The sequence below is a fragment of the Melospiza georgiana genome, chromosome 2, assembly GCF_028018845.1.
Source record: "Melospiza georgiana isolate bMelGeo1 chromosome 2, bMelGeo1.pri, whole genome shotgun sequence".
NCBI lineage: Eukaryota > Metazoa > Chordata > Aves > Passeriformes > Passerellidae > Melospiza > Melospiza georgiana.
In genome coordinates this window covers 25633106-25650582 of record NC_080431.1, presented here as the reverse complement: position 1 = coordinate 25650582, position 17477 = coordinate 25633106, and the positions used below count along the sequence as shown (strand labels likewise).

At 39.8% G+C, this 17477-nt stretch overlaps 1 protein-coding gene across 3 annotated transcripts in view; it reads right to left on the bottom strand.

The window, feature by feature from the left end:
* The window catches only part of LOC131095999 (cohesin subunit SA-2-like), a 57646-nt gene that overhangs the window by 11735 nt on the left and 28434 nt on the right, over positions 1 to 17477 (bottom strand). For all 3 annotated transcript variants that reach the window (XR_009115937.1, XM_058044227.1, XM_058044214.1), the window contains 12 exons: positions 14453 to 14560; positions 12443 to 12545; positions 11502 to 11619; positions 10539 to 10642; positions 10008 to 10100; positions 9833 to 9922; positions 8642 to 8845; positions 7005 to 7081; positions 5970 to 6057; positions 4869 to 4946; positions 3051 to 3143; positions 2224 to 2392 (listed from right to left, as the gene is read on the bottom strand). Coding sequence is in view for 2 of the 3 variants with exons in the window: in XM_058044227.1 (XP_057900210.1) it covers positions 2224 to 2392; positions 3051 to 3143; positions 4869 to 4946; positions 5970 to 6057; positions 7005 to 7081; positions 8642 to 8845; positions 9833 to 9922; positions 10008 to 10100; positions 10539 to 10642; positions 11502 to 11619; positions 12443 to 12545; positions 14453 to 14560 (1325 nt within the window). In the remaining variant the exon portion in view is untranslated. The remainder of the gene's footprint in view (positions 1 to 2223; positions 2393 to 3050; positions 3144 to 4868; positions 4947 to 5969; positions 6058 to 7004; positions 7082 to 8641; positions 8846 to 9832; positions 9923 to 10007; positions 10101 to 10538; positions 10643 to 11501; positions 11620 to 12442; positions 12546 to 14452; positions 14561 to 17477) is intronic.

Here is a 17477-nt window from a genome sequence, read left to right as displayed (position 1 = left end):
ATTTTTTTCACAGAATAAAACAGATGGTAGAAAAGAGCACATAACTCACTGGAAACCCTACAAAATTGTCACACACAGTCAGCAAGAGTTCCAATTAAATTCTCCAAGTTCCAATAAAATTCTCCACGTGCTTATCAACAAGAGTAAAACTTATCAACAAGAGTAAAAGGAAGAAAAGTCACTTAATAGCATTAAGAACAAGTGTCTGGAACATGAGTTAGTTACTAGCTGGATAACTCGTGGGAAACAGATATTCTTAAGTATCTCTTTTACTTTTCATGGGAAAAAGATACTCTTAAGAGTTTCCAACAGTGCTAAAAAGGTGCTTGGGGAGAGTTTGTTGCAGTAGGAGAGCCAAGACACACTCTCCTGCTGCACATGTGAGCTATCAAATACCAAAAGACTTCAGTCTCTGACCTATAATTTTGGTGTGGACTCTTTCTGCTTCTAGAATGACTGTGGGCCTGGAAACAAACATAAGGCAAATGACTGATCAGAAGTATCTGAAAGTTAGAGTTTAAACTGGAATGAAAGCGGCCAGCTGTGCACACAGACAAGCACACCTTGCATCACAAAATCACTTGTTCGGGAAGGAATCTGCAATAGGGTGAAAGGGATCCTTTGTGGGAAGAACTGAAAAATTGAAGGCATCACAGAATAAAGGTTTGAAAAAGATCTCAGGCTATCTATCCCAAAGCAGGATCAATTTTATCAGTTTCAGAAACATAACATAAACATCCTGAAACATAACCTGCTTCAATAATTCCCACAACTACAACCTACTTGTGCAATCTTTTCTACTGTATCTTTACTAATTCAGATTCTCTTACTATTTCCCTTTTGCAATTTTGGCCATGCAATGTTGCCCATCAGTGGTTCTTGTATATACACCATGACCTAAACTGTGTGGTGCCCAAACTGAACAGAGAACTCCATCTGAACAGCTGGAGAGGAGTTAGAGAAATCTAGAACAACATTTGTTTTCTCAAAGCATGGCACTTGAACTTGTCCTCAGAACCACATCGAACAATCTATTTTCAAAACACTCTCAAAAGAAAATCAGCCTTCATAATTACAACCTCAATACAGCATCCAAATGTGTTTGAAAAAAGGCAGTAGAGCAACAAACACTATTTCCCACTGGACTGAAAGCAGCCCTGAGGAAAAGGACTTGGGGGTGCTGGCTGATGAGAAGCTCGGCAAGGCCCAGCAGTGTGTGTGCTCACTGCCCAAAAAGCCAACTCTGTCCTGGGGTGCATCCAAACCAGTGAGGCCAGCAGGGTGAGGAGGTGATTCTGCCCCTTCTCTGCTCTGCTGAGACCCCAGCTGGAGTGCTGTGCCCAGCTCTGGGGCCCCCAACACAAGAAGGATGTGGACCTGCCAGACTGAGTCCAGAGGAGGGCCATGAAGATGCTCAGAGGGCTGGAGCACCTTGCCTATGAAAACAGGTTGAGAGAATCAGGGTTCTTCCACCTGGAGAAGGAGAGGTTCTGGCGAGACCCTGTAGCACTTTCGAGTACCTAAACAGGGCCAACAAGAGAGGTGGAAAAGGACTTCTTTCAACAGCATGTAATGATACAATGGGGAATGGCTTTAAACAGACAGAGGGCAGATTTATTTCTTGGGCATAAGGACTTGACTGTGGTGATGGTGAGACACTGAAACAGGCTGCCCAGAGAAGCTGTGGATGCTCCATTCCATGTTGAAGGCCAGGCTGGATGGGGATTTGAGCAACTTCCTCTAGAGGAAGGTGTCTCTGTCCATGGGAGAGGTGTTTGGAAGTATATGATCATTCACGTCCCTTCCAATCCAAACCAGTCTATAATTCTGTGAAATCAGCCCCACAGTCCCAAAATCAAAATCTACTGGTTCTTTACTCTGATGGCCTAGAAGGGTCCAGGCACTGACACACTACAACATTGCAAGGCCTTCCTCTAACATTTGGACCATGGAAGTCAGTATACCAAACACTTTTACTCACCCAACCCCACTTTACTTCAGCCCTTTTCATCATACAGGTGAATTGGTTAACCCACAGTCTGCACAGATCAAAGAATTACAGGGTGTTTTTGTTTGTAAAGGTAACCAGCTAGAAAAAAAAACAAAGCAACTCACAAAATAACAACAAAAGAAAGGCCAGCCTTTTTCCCTGATACATTCACTGCAGATGACAAATGATAGCAAAAATAGTAGATTGTTTCTCCACTGATGAAGATGTCTAACCTTTTTTTTCCTCTTCTCCATCCATGAAAACATGTTCCTGGATAAATGAAAACAGTTTTTCCTGAAGTTCTGTGTTAGGAAGATAACCTAGAAGTCCAACTGCTTCTTCATGTTTATTTGAATCCAGGTGACTCAAAATCAGCAACCAGTCACAGAGTATCATGAAGGCCTGTACCAAGCAAATAAAGCCAAAGAAGGATTTAGAGACCATGTTACTTTTTGTGCCCATTCCACTCTGCATTTCCATCAAACACAATCAAGTTTCCATCCCACTTCTTCCTTGCAAACTAAAGATTTCTGTTTGCCTCAGCTGTGATGAAATGCCCCAGCTAAATCCTTAAAAAACTTGTATGTTAGGATGCAGTGTACACAACTATCATGCACAAATACCACCTAAAGATCTTCAAAGTTGCGTGGGCAAGAAGAAGAGCTGTATTATGTTGAAATACCCCTCTTTTAACACATGAACCGCTGGACAATTTCTGCATTTCTTTAAGTAATATTCATAGCAAAACATGAATGAAGCAATGATAGCAACCAGTACACTGGTCTAATTAGAAAACACAATGATTTTCATTCAGACTGAGGCCTTGATTCCGCAGATGGACTCATGCAGACAGCACTAACTTGTAGCATTTCAACTAACTTAACTTTAGCTTTTATTTAAAAGAAATAGTTGATGACTGGGGTTTTTATGTGTTATTTCTTTGCTAAGAGACAAAAACACAGCAAAAATTTAATAGAATGAAAAACCAGTATGAAAAAAGGCAGGCATTTAAAAGGAGATCTGAGCACAAATGCTCATTAAGTGACAGAAAAACACAAACCTTTTCTCTTACATCTTTTTCCTTATGGTGGAGGAAGCATGTGCAAATCTGACTGAAATGTCTCAGCTGCCTTCTTAGTGGAAAAAGAGTCTCCTAAAAACACATTTAGGAAAAACAAAAGGACCAATATGTTAGAGACTACGATTCAACAGAGAATTACAGAACAAACAACAGTTGCATCTTTCTTCCACTCATATTATTCATTTAAGATAGCACAGCTGATGACATGATGAAAGAAGCTGGCATTTCACAGAACAGCTTACTAGCTATGAACAACTGCATCTGTCACAGTTGCTGAGGCCAGTGGAATTCAGCAAGTCACAAACTCTTTGTTTCTCCATCTGTAGGGAGGGCAGCGTGTATTCTGTTATTCACTTCATCTTATCTGTATAAAGCAGTGATAACAATGGGAGCAGAGTCATAAAAACCTCTGGTCCATTCCACCTAATGTTCAATGTGCACTGCCTTCTGGAGTTGGTTTTTTCCCTTCTTCCCCTAATGACTACAACGAGAATAGGGTTTAACTTTGGCACTCAGAAACTTAAGACACCACACTTTGTTAAGGTGAATCCAGTATGGGAGACTATTTGGTTTGCTTGCAGCCGTACAGTAGACTTTCTGACCAGGTCTCAGCTGTACTGCACTGAGATCTGAGCCATCAGTGTAAAAGGAATGCCCTTCAAGAGAGGCAGATTTCATGTTACGCAGCTCTACATTTATAAGAAAAGGGATTCATCCCAGGACATGCTGAGGAGAATCAGGTAAGGGGCAATACATTCTCTTAACACTGCTAGGGGAGCAAGGGGAAATAACAGCTGCTGTCCAGGAATTTTTTTTTTTTTTTTGCTCTTGGAACTTCTCTATCTGCCAACATCCAGATTTGGCCCTGCAGAGTGCGCCGTCACATCTGCTTCCAATCAAAATCTGCTCCCATATGAAGGCCAAATTAAAAAATGTGCTGCCCCATTACCAAGCTGAGCTAACTGTGTCTGGAGTGAAAGGCAGAACACACTGGAGCAGTGAGAGATGTGGAGATCCAGGCAGGAATGGAACGGGACGGGAATAGACAGTGAATCAGTGGCCAAACGGGTAACGCCCCAGCCGGCATTCCTCGCGCCAATGTCCATGTCAGCGCCTGTCCTGGTGCACACGAGCGCCAGGGAAGGGGACACAATGACAAAGCAGCACCCACTGGAGTCAGAAATCATCATGAGGAGGAGCCCCACAGGGTACACATTCACACATGAAATAAAACACAAAAGAGTTTTCCTTTCTGGTGTCTCAAACTAGACTTTCTTCTGAAACATCTGCTAAAGCTTGATACTTTTAAAAATCATGTAAATAAATAGTCAACCAATGAGAAAATTACCACCTTCCTCAACCTTTCTGACAGAAATACGCAGGTTGGTAAATCAAGAATATTAAAAAAAGAAACAAAGTTACAAAATATCCTGGAGTTTTCACTTAATATTCTTTGTTGCTTAAAACAAGAAAACAACAAATTCTTTGGCAGTGAGACAAGTTCCTTATCTCCATCAAGCCCTAGGAATTTGATGCACATGTTTTGCAGTAAAAATAGCAGTGAACCATTGTTCCTGCAGACTGAAAAAGCACATACAGGTTAAAAAAAATAAAAAAGAGGATAATATAGAGAGAAAATGCCTCAATTCTATTTGGTTTCCTCAAGAAAACAGACAAACTATCTTCTTATAAGCTTGCTTTTTCAAGAAATCTCAGAACAGGTAAATTAGCTTTAACTTCTATAAGGGTAAACTTCTATGAGGTGAAACTAGCTTCAAAATTACAGCAGCGACCAACCTTGGGAGAATTTTCTGAAACTGCAGCTAGTTGCCACAGGAGAGAGAAATAAGTGCACTGGAGAGCTGGTAGGATAATCTGCAAATAAAAACACATGTTCTTTATTTACATTAAAGGCTCAGCAGCAAAAAGCTTAAGACTAAACAAAGCATTCAAGCCTGACATTCAGCATGCTGCTCACATGAACATTTCCCAGTTGTATTTAGATCCTTAAAATAAATTTAAAAGGTTTACATATAAGCAAGCATTGTCCCCTGAGAAACTTCATTACTAAGGTGCTGATTTTGCAGAACTTCTCAGACATCTCCATGAGTTCAAGGGAAAGCAACCCACATATCCAAAAGTGTATTCCCAGAGGCTTACTTGAGCTTAGCTCCTTGGGAGTTCTTTAAAGCCTTTGATTAAAGACAGACTCCTCCAGAGGCCAGTTCAGAGCAGAAGCTAAACCTTGGTCCTCCAATGCTCCATCTAAAGGAGTCCACTTCTACCCACTGGCTGCAGGCTCTCTCTACTCATCTAAACTTCACCCCTTGCCAAAAAGCACCCCAAGTTCTCTCCTGCAAAGAGGGGCTGGTTTCATTCATAACTGCTGAAATATTTCACCTTGCAATCCTAGAACACACAACTCCATCTTCACACAGTGTTTGAGGTGAGGCAACCAGATAACCAAAAGGCTGCAGTTGAGACAGCTGGTAATTATAAACCACCACAACAAGAGTCAACGTGTAAGCAACAGATCCAAAGTATTCCAATTTCTGGTTACATGCAATCTAAAGGGGGTTCCTCACGGTCCCAATGATTTCATATGTACTGAAACTGAGACTATGCAATTATCGGAAGTACTGAACGTGACAAAGGATCAATCCAGATGTCAGATGTCCAGATGTCACAGTTCTGAAAACTTTCCAAAATTAATTCATATAGAGGCATTAATTTACAGATTCCAATAACCAAAGACAGCCCCAATTTCCCAGATTGAGAAATGGACACAGTATCTTCCTGTCTCATAGGACACTGACATATAAGATTATTTAATACTTTGTATTTCTTTGTGCTTTCATCAAGAAAAACTTCTTTCAATGTTAAATATTAACTACTCACCAGAACAGGCAAACTGCCATGTTCTGTTTCAAACACCAGGAACTTTAAAGTCTTGTCATACAGATTCCACTTGGTGAGATCATGGGCACTGCAGGTGAATAAGAAACAATAGTGATACACTAAGCAAGAAATGAAGATTCACCTGATCAAACAGTTTAAACGTATCCTATTTTTGCCTTCATATGATGTACAGAAATAACATTAAACAACTAAATATTAATTATGAGGGGGGAAAATTAGGTTTTCATCATCTAACACTGCAGTCTTTAGACCATAGCTTTACAGTCTACACTCCTACCACAAAACTGCTGTGCCATGAGGAGAGGAAAAAGAAACCTGAGTCCTGTATCTTTTGCTATACTTTATGCATAGTCTTCAAGTACCCAAAAAGGTCTAAAGAACAATGTCCTCAGCCCACTCTAAAAGACTGTTTCTAATAGTCTTGAGTATTCTCAACTCAGCATTAGACTTCTCTGTGGAAAACCACAGTAGCCCTAGCAGGCTGGACAAGTAATAGACACATTGAGAAGGCCCAATTCCCCTAACCTCTGTACTAGCTTGCATGACAATTTACCAATCTCTGGAGAGCCAAGGTTTTGAGAAATCATCTTTTAACAAAAGATCAGATAAACTAAAAATAAAATGCAGATTACACCTGCTACAAAGAACAACTGCATTCACTACACCCCCTTCAGAGTGACCACCAGTCTTGTTAGTAAGGCTGTGGAAAAACACCTAACTAGGACAGAGGCACCACAGAGGGGATCTCCGTGTCCACTCCAACATCTCAATTCTGTAGCATACACTTCTCAGCCACGTTAGGGCTGATGCTCAATAATGAGTCCAAAAATAATTCCATATCCAAGAGTACAGTTCTATTAAAAAGAAACTAAACCTTGCAGCACCTCTCATAGGGATCACTTTCATTCTCTTGAGTAAAAACCTGATAAACCCAACAAGCAATTCTCACTTTGCATGTGTAAGGTTGATACTTTAAGTACATGGGAAAATAAATTGTGTAAATAAAGATCTCACTTATGAAAAGCTGCTACTCTTCTCAAAGTAGAATGCATCCGGGAAATTTCTCCTGCGTCTGTACAAAATCCTCCTTCCTAAATCATGGAAGTTTGGGAAAGAGAAAGGAATTAGCCAGTGTGGGCCAAAGGAAAGACTGTTCCCTTCCCAACCAACCCACAAGCCTGGATCACTCTCCTCCAGCCCTCCTTTAACCTTTACCTTTAACCACGCTACTCATGTCCTGCTCTACAGTCAAAAGAAAACAATATAACTGCACAGGAATTTTGTACAAGGGAAAATCCCTGTCATTAATAAACCAATGGCAGCCCCCCTAGAGGTTGCAGTATTGCTAACACAGAGCAAAAAGTAGCAATTAGTCTAACATGGTCCCTCACACAGTTGCTAAGGATCTCTGGAAAGCTGAGTGTTCACATGGTGCTGACCTTCCCTGCTTCCAGCTGCCAGATCACATTCAAAGATAGCTAAAAATATATTAAATACTTTCCCATAGATGCAATTGCTGTAGTTTCCACAAGTATACTATGTGATTCTGGGGGACAAAATATACAACCAGGAATTAGAAGGGAGGAGTTCCAGGAGAAAAATCTCTTTATTTAGATACAGATCACACGACGGAGGAGTCGAAGAATCCCTGGTCTTGCACTGATCTTGTTTCTCATGAGTACACATTCTCCCACATTGACATAGATCTCTATTTAAGACCAATAAAATTAATCCAATCTGAGGTTAGGGGATTTTTTGGCTTGACACATTTTGCAATATCCCTGTGTCCAATAAAAACTTGCCAGTGTTAACTCTCATACCATGGCATGACACCTGTTCATGACAGCACAGTTGATCAGATCAGCTGCAGGCTTCTGTTGTTCTGCTCAGCCAGCAAGCTATTCATATCCCACCAGCTGTTTCTGCTTTTTAGACCTAATGAAAAGCTTTGAGGGAGACTGCAGTCCTCTTCCAAGGGGGAAGGCATTATTTCCAAGACCCTCAAAGCTATACAATCTGCATTTTGCTTGGTTGGACTGCTGTTTGCTTGTTTTTTTTCCCTACATCCAAGTGACAGCACAAAGGGCATCCTATGTACAGTCAAATATGGAGAACTACAGAACTGTACCTTTTGGGGAAGAGTCTCATCACCTGTAGACCAGCAGCACTCACTAGCTGATTTTGCACATAGTATCTTTGGCACAGCACTGGAGTAACTACAAAGCAATTTCTTAGGTCCAGAATATCTGGTGTAGCAATTTTGTTCCTCACAAGTACACATTCTCCCACACTGGCACAGATCAACAAAATAATTCTGAGGTTAGGGGACCTTTTGGCTTGACACATTTTACAACATCAGCATCCAATAAAAGCCTGCCAGAAGACATACAATGCCCCATTGGTGGCATGGATTACCTTGTTTATTATTTTCCCAGCTCTATTCCTGCCAAAATATACTGCCAAAATATATCTGCTTCATTAAAATGTGAAGAACCATTCTTTTCAGAGCTGCAAACTCATCTTTTAGAGTTCTGCCTCCTTCAAGCAGAAATGGCAGGCGAAGAATAGTTCCATATCCTCCTTAATTTTCTTTGTCTTCCTCTTTTTCCCGAGGAAAACAGTCTGCTTACCCCTCAAAGAGTCACACTCACCTTTTGCCAGAAGCAATCTAGTAGCTGGTTAAGCTGTTTCATCAACTCATCTATCATTTGAGTTCGAGCACAATCCACCTGGCTATAGATGGCAATTTCCTCCCGGCAGAGGATATAATAAGTCCTGGAGGAAGCCTCCAGGACAGACATGTCGGAGTGTTTGGCCACAATGTCTTTTATCTCTCTCAGCAAAGCATCCAAGTGCTGCAGGCGATATAAGGGGCATTTATAGGTAAATTGTACAAAAATCCTCTTATGCTTTAAATCATTTCACTAGGCCCATATATCCCTATGGGTCATATAAACAAGATGAAACAAATGCCACTCTAAGCAGAAGAGGAGTAGAACTAAACACCACAACTTTTTTTTTTCTGTGTTTATAGCTCTCTTTCATCATTATGTCTCTAGATCTTCCTAAAGAATGAAGCAACTGCTTTAAGTTCTACTTTAGTAATACATGACTAGCATTACATAGGGAATAAATGCCTTTCCAAAGGACAGGTCTGTCTTTAAACAGTAGAAGTTGTCTCCATCAGCAATGGAGAAAGTTTTGGATCATGTCAGCAACAGCGTTCTTCACTCTCAGTGGGAAGAGGTAATTTGTGCTATTCTGCTGACTTGCTCTCTTCCAGTTCAAGTTTTAGGCTGAAATTAACCTCAGTGTTTGCCTAACACTGCCTCCCTGTAAACACCCCTGCTCAAGAATATGTTAAGCTATTTCGAGGATTTCATCTATCCGTTTCTGACCATCCCTTTCCCATCAGCAGATATATTATCTCCATTCTTATCTTTCAGTCACTATCATTCCCCAGCAGCTGGGAGTCAGCCTTCATGGAGAATGAAACCTATTCTGCAGTAAACTCCTGGGAGACACCAACTTAAGACACATGGCATAATCCACCCTCCCTCCAGCCAGGAATGAAAACACCCAGGGCTGGGTCTACCACACAAAACCACAAATCGTTATCCACCAAGGCCCAACCCCGCGTATCAGAACTGACAAGCACTAAGGCCTTTATTTGCAGCTTCAAACCAAAAAGTAAAGCCTGAATAAGAGCACTTTTCTTAAGGTATGAGACCATTTAATTGTATTTCAACAATTTTCTACTTGTTCCAAATCCCGTTAAGCTCCCCACATTGTCACATAAATAGAGCATTCCACGTGAACCGATTATCCCAAATCCTATTCACCTTCTCTAGATGTCCCGTACTGTAAACATCTAAATCATAATACTGAGGAATCTGCAGAAGATTTGCCACTTTTTGTGCATCTGTTGAATACTGCAGAGAAAAAACAGGATATGAGTACATTACAGGAATTTTCATGAAATATTTAACATGCATTCATAGAGCAGCTGTTATTTACCTTTGCCAAGAGCTGAGGAAGCACCATAATAAAGTGCTCAGTAATTTTGGTACAATCTTCCAATTGGATTTTCTTCTCTTTTACTGACAAAATCTGCAGATAAAGAACTTGGTTAAAATTATAAAATCTCTGGGATTGAGTGGAATCTTACATATAACCCAAGCTTAACTTATATTGCATTGTCTCAAGCATATCAACCTAAGATAGAGACACTTTTCCATGAACAAAACCAGATGCTTTTTTTTTGTTTGATCTTAAATTAGATGCAAATTGCTGAACACCTATATGTCATGGATAAAATGCTCATCATTTGTCAGTAACATGCTTCAAGTGGCTCTTCTCTAATGCTCATCTCCTTCAACATCCACTTCTAACAAGATCTAGAGGTGAAAAGACACTGCAAAACTTCAGAAAAATAAGCTATTTTATTTCCTAAGATACATCTCCAACTAGGAACAAGCTGTCTGGCAAAGTACATAAGGCAAAGATAATGTGATGACAGGACAATAAATAAGACTAAGATGCACTGACTTTTTTGGCTGCACCTCTGCCCACTGGAGGATGACCTTCAGCTGCTTCTCTGACTGTTGCGAGGATGATTTCAATGAGAGCACTTTCCTGGGCATCACTCAGAGCTGGAAGTAAATCAGTCTCAGCATCACACAAAAGAAAAGTGAAGATGCAGCAACAATTGATGTAAAGCCTACTCATTTACCTGAGGAACTGTGGAAGGACACTAAAGAATGCAGTGTTGCTAAATAAACAGCTAAAGAGTGCTTGACTTCATTTGAAGGAAGTTATTTTCTACATTTAGTGAGTACCATTAACCCCTTAATGGCTTAACTTTTTGGGGCAGTTGGGCTTGCAAAAACACAGGCAGTTTTAATGAGGTCTCCTACTGACTAGTGTCTCATTTAGGACGAATCTTCTTTGAGTACCAAAATGCTCTAAGTCACTGGGTCTACAAATTGATTTTAATCACACAATCAACTCCAGGTCTACAACAACTATTCACAGAATGGTTTGGGTTGGAAGGGACTTTAAAGATTTATTTAAATTCACTTTAAAATAATTCTACAAAAAAAACCCTCTAGTGTTAGATGTTAGTGAACTCAATACATTACTCATTTTCTTTTGAGGAAGGAGAAAAAGCCTGACAATACCTGCATTTCAATCTATTAATACTTTTAGATTCTACAGTTTTGGACAAACAAAGCGAACACTACATAAGCATCATGGCTTAATTACACAAGTATTTACTGGACAGGTTCTAAACTAACATTACATAAATACAGAATACTGAATAAAACAAGTATGTTGATATAAATATTACACTAGCAGTGCATTGTTGCATCTGCTTTGTGGGACTTGGGGACAACAATCTGGGAGCAAATGGTACTGCAATATGAAATGATCCTAAACTAGCTAAGGCAAGGTTCAAAAAATAGCATGGGGAGATTCATTCAGACAAAACTAAATTCTTTGCTTACCCACCTTCTCCATCTCCTTCATCATTTTTTAATAGAAGAGTGGTCATGCACTCCCAGTCCTTCAGGAATTTGCCTGCCCAGTCCCACAAGCTGTCTACCAGGTATGCAACATGTTTGTGTAGCTAGGGATTAAAAACACAAGCTTGTAGAAACAAACACATCACTAAAAGAAATACAGCTTCATATGTTCCTCTCCCTCTGTCCAATGACAAAGCTCTGTCATTCACATATATATTCAAATGCAGTACTCCAGCATATTTATTTCCAGGCCAATCAACATTTAAACACCATGTGTTCAACCTGATACAAAGCAGGAAAGTGGGATAAAAAATCAGGAAAAGTAGGAAAAGAATTGCAATTTTCCCTTTTAATACAAGTTTAAATTTAAATTAAATAATCACTGAAACTATTGCTTTATATTGCTGACTGTAACAGCCAAAAATGCAGTCACAGGACTAGAAACAAGTCGTCCATCCAATTCTTTGCAGAAAGATGCAAAACTGCTGTGCCTGAGACACTTTGGCCAGATAGAGATCTGCACCCCTGCAAAAGCTAAACAGTGAACTGTTTATCAGCACTTAAGCTGATAAAACTCTCATAAAACTACAGTCTTTGGTCAGCATGGAGCCATGGTACAGCAACCCACATCTGCCTCCAGAAAGACATGGACATATACCAAAAAACCTTCATTTGGTGGCATTAGTCTTTCTGGTTGTTTCCAGAAACTGACTCAGCACTGATTCTCTCCGTCAGCACACTTGTAAATTAGGTTTAATTCAACAGAACAGAAATGGCTTCACTAAAAACTTAATCTAGAGAGTAAAAACATTTCTAACTCCACACATTTCAGAGCTCACCAACAGAAATTGCTTTCAAAAGCAAGAAGATAATTGATTTAACATGCAACACTGGATTTAAAAGGCTTACTGCACGGCCAGTTCTCACCTCACTCTCCAAGAAAAAGTGTATTAATCTTTTCAACTGGTCAGTGCTCGCCCCAAACTTTCCTCCTTTGGGCTGAACTTTATCTCCCCCATGACTAAGCAGCCTGCCAAAAGAAAAGCAAGTCAGTCCAGTTCTGCCACATTCTCCTTACACTCATTTACCAATGTAACACTAATTCTGACAAGATCACAAGGACTTCTTTCTCTCAAGTGTCTACTTATTGACCCCAAATCTCATTAGACTTTTTTATAAGATGAAAGGAAAAAAGATTGTTTTCCATTGAAAAGAGAGACATGCTATCCCTGTGGATGCAGAGACTATTTCTGACAGTTTCACCAGCACCCTGCCACCCGTCTGGATGATGGATGCAGATTCCATAAACTGACCATACAACAATGTAGGCATTTGCTCATATTTGAAAAGAGGCTTGCTCTAGGCCAAATTTAAAACCTTAACAACACAGCAGAGATATTACCACACAGCCACTATTCACATCATAGTGCATCTTGGAACTGCAGTTTCTTAAGGAAGGCACAGTACCTTGTAATTACAAGAGGCAATTAACATCACAAATACAGTGGAAACTCTGCTCTTCCTCTTCTGTCTAAAGTATGAACCACAGTATGACACTTCCATTTCCCCCTTTATCCAAAATGGTTCTGACTACTACCCACAAAAAGCACTAATCTCAAGATAAATACAGGAAGGCCATCCCTGCAGATTAATGTAAGGCCCAAACAGCTTGGATTTAAGAGCTAGACCACACTACTAAATGTCAGCAAAAGCTTGTGCATTCAGGAAGAGTTTCTGCTGGCATAATTTATGCCAGCTAAGTAACCTTAGTTAAAATATGCAGACATGGAAGAGATTTTGTGCAAGCTGAGAAGAAGGGGCAGCAGGGGTGGAAAGCATAAGCATTTATACTAAAACTTAGCAGTATAACCAGGGAAAGGAGGATGTCACTAACATCTCTTATCACACCAAAACAAACATTCTATACTGGAAAAAGTGCTGGAGAGAGGCAAACAAGAACAAGGATGAGATTTACAAGGTCAAGGTGTTATAAGGCACTGGCAAAGTTATCAGGGAAATAACTTTGGTAGCAAAATGCAGCTGAGTTCTGACAGGAGAAATATCTAATTTATGAGAGCATAATAGGACCAACACAAACAACTAAGTCTATCAGATGTAATAGCAGATTCATGAAAACAGAACTTTCTCTTCATTTGCCTTTCTGTTGGACTTAGCTCCACAAATTCCAGAATGCCAACATTTCAGTTAGAAGGAAAACACAACTAGGAAGAGATTCTGTATGCATGGAAACATGATTATTATTTCTGAATGTTCCCGCACAAAATCCTTACCTAAATATTTTTATTTTCATTTATTTTTGTAAGTCAAGATTATTTCTCTCAGTGCTAAAGACAGAATATTTGTCTCTTCCCTTTTTAGCATGCCAACTCCATACAACTTCATGCAACCAGTGTTATAAGAAGCCCATTTATAAGAGTTACTCCTGGGGAAGATAAAACCTGTATTTCATTAACCTGACAGGAAACTGGGAGGGCTTTTTAATCTGCTGCATCTCTCATTATTCAAAGCCTTTACAATGTATAAGGCAACTTCCAAAGGGAGAAGAGGAGGCCATTTTTGTGATTAATCATCAAACTATGAAAATCCAGCAGATGCCAGGTGACAGATTAGCTTGTAAGAAGCAAAGCAATAGGAAAGTAGAGAGAAAGAGGGCATGTTCTCAACATAGCACGGCACTTGTTGATCAATTAGTTTCATATTCCCTGTGTTAGTCTTGCAACTTTTCTCATACCTATTGTTTCAGGGCTGTGCAGAAAAACATGCAATTACCCCCAGACAGCATTTCTCTTCTGATTAGCAGAAGAAAGGTGGCACATACTTTCATCAGAAAAATTAATGCTTAATATCCCCCTTAAATAAATCCACCTTAATTCCACAACAAATGAGACTATGCAAGAAGTAGGCAGGCAGAGATACCTTTTATAAAGGAATTCCCCAGCTGCTACTGCAAGCGGCCGGTGAGTGGCATAAACAAACTGGTATAACATTTCACAGTCTTCAGCTGATAACACATCCCCACAGTTCCTAGGCAAAAATAACAACGGAAGTTATAGGCCAGGTTTATCTGCAAAGAATAGCATGAATGCTATGTCCAGCTTTTACTAGGCTTGATTCTCCATAACCCTGCAACTTGTTTACACAGCTATGTGTAAATTTTTGTAGGGCATTTCTAAAAATGCTCTCAAACAAAACTGGCAGTGTTCTTTTACTCACTGTGTAGAGAAACAGAGGTTTGTGTAAACCGTGACAAACCAGGCCCACTGCATGGACATGAACATTAATTTAAAGTATAATTACAGTTGATCAGTGATCACGGCAAAAAGAGTAATAGTAATAAAACAGGAAAATCATGCATTTACTCTATGCTTAGATGTTCACCATAGAAGATAATAAACAGTTAGAAACCTTCATTCTGTAGTACAAATTATTCTTAAGTCATTTATTAAATTATATTATATATATATATAATATATTCTAATATATTCTATTACACTAGAATCCCACAAAAAAGGAAATCAAAACACATTCTTGATGGCACGCTTATGGCTGTGACCTCTCTGCACAAACACATTCGAAGTCATGACTTTTTCATTCAGCTACACATCTTGAGAACACCACATGCCACTAGTACACCCAGAACACTCTCTGAGAGGTAGAAATGGTATTCATATCAACTATTTACAAAAAAGAAACTGAAGCATCAAGGTTGAATAACCCAATGAAGAGGTACCAGAGCAATGAAGTCCAAATCCAGGATTAAAGTTTCCAAATAACTGCTTCTTGCTGCCACAACAATGTCACTGGACTAGGCTACTTCAGAAAATAAAAGAGCAGCCTATGAGATCCTGACACTTACTACACCCAGCTGAGAGGAAAGGGTTTTTACTGATCACTGCATTCAATCCTTAAGTAGTAACATTTTAAAACCATCTACACCTGTGGTCCAACACCCTCTCTGCAACTGAGGATTCATGCTATTCTCCAGCTAAGGGTGATGTCTACAGAAAATCAGGAGTCTTTCCTATGCTTGCCCATTTGTCTCCAACCCATTGCATCCTCTAGCATCCTCACAAGTCACAAAGCCCCAAAATATCCTCCAACCTGACTGAAAAAGAAGTGAGCTCCTACTAGGTGAGATTATCACTGGAGCATCCATTAAAAGGTCTTTAAATGAAAGCACTAATGGTACGTCTCCAAAAGTGATGAATCAGTCTCACACGATAATGTGAAATAAAGGCTGCCTTACATATTTAAGGCAGGTTTTGGTGGACTCTTTAAACATGCAATTACCTAGACAATGTATTTGCAGTACTAGAACATATAGGAAGGGTAAAGGAATACATATCAAGAAATCACCATAAAGAGAAATATTTATGTCACTATTTAACTATCTACAGAACTGAGAAAGTAGAGTAAAAATGTGTTTATTGATGTTAAGCAGTAAAAAAATGAAAGAAGTAATATGGTTTTATGGTGCATTAGAGCACATGAATAAGCAGTGGTGTGTCCTGTGAAGCCATGAATGATCAAATTTATTAAACTTCTACAAGTTTAACAAGTGAGAGAAAAACAAAGAATGACAACAAAGAGCACTTACAGGAATAAAAAGACATGATATAATAAATATTAAAAGGCTGTGGGGAATTTACAGAAAAAAATAGCAGTCTGACAATGTTTCTTTCATTTTTTAATGTCAATCTATTACTGAATTCTTTTAAAGCACTAGTTTCCATGAAGATGTCTTTGTCATTTTTTCTCTATATATTTTTCAAAACCAGTGGACAGCTGGGAATATAAGAAATTTCACAAACATATGGTGATCTGAACTGAACCAATACAGAATCATAGAGCACTGAGGATGGTCAGCACCTCTGCAGAACATCTGCTCCAAGAGGATCAGCTACAGCAGGTTGATGTGTCCAATCCATGAAGTCAAAGACTCTACAACATCTCTGGCAATGTATTCCAGTATTGGATCACTCCACAGTGAAAAACCTTCTTCTTGTGCTTAAATGAAATCTCCTGTATGAACATGCCAGTCAAATGCACACATTTTTTCTATTTAATTTTTTTCTTCTTTGTATTTCAGGTTTTCTCTCTTTAGCACATTTAGTGAAATAATGAATGCAATACCTGAATGTTTCTATTTTAAAAGAGTTTCTTGACTAAATCATTCAGATAGCTTGAAGACCTAAGCAATACCTATCTCTCTGGATAGAAATCAAGGACTCTTCCTCTCCAGCACTAATGAAACTGCTTTTCCATAGGTATTTTCTACCCTTAGAAAAGGAATCCTGGTACACACCAAGTTGAACATGAGCCGCCAATGTTCTCTTGCTGACAAGAAGGTGACTGGTATCCCAATGGTATCTGCATTAGGTGTTACCAGCAGGTTTGGGGAGGTGATCCTTCCCCTCTACACAGCACTGGTGAAGCCACACCTGCAGTGCTGTGTCCAGGGCTGGGCTCCCCAGTACACAAGACAGACTGGGGAGAGATCAAGAAAGGGTCACAGAGATGATCTGGGGATCATCTTTCCTGGAACTGGAGCATCTCTCCTTTGAGGAAAGGTCAAAGGAGCAGGGACTGTTCAGCCTGGAGGAAAGAAGGTTCAGGGGGATCTTAGCAATGTGTGTAAGTACCTGGTGGTGGGAGAGACAAGAAGCAGGGGTGCCCAGGACCAGAAGCAACAGGCACAAACAGAAACACAAGAGGCTCCTTCTGAACACTGACAAACATGTTTTTACTGTGAGGGTGGCAGAAAACTGGCACCAGCTGCCAAGGGAGGCTGTGGAGTCTCCATTGCTGGAGATACTCAAAAGCCATACAGATGCAGTCCTGGGCAATGTGCTCTACGTGGCTCTTCTTGAGCAGGGGGTTGGACATGACAACCTTTCTAACTTCAGCCATTCTGTGATTTCCAAAATCCCAACTTCTCCGT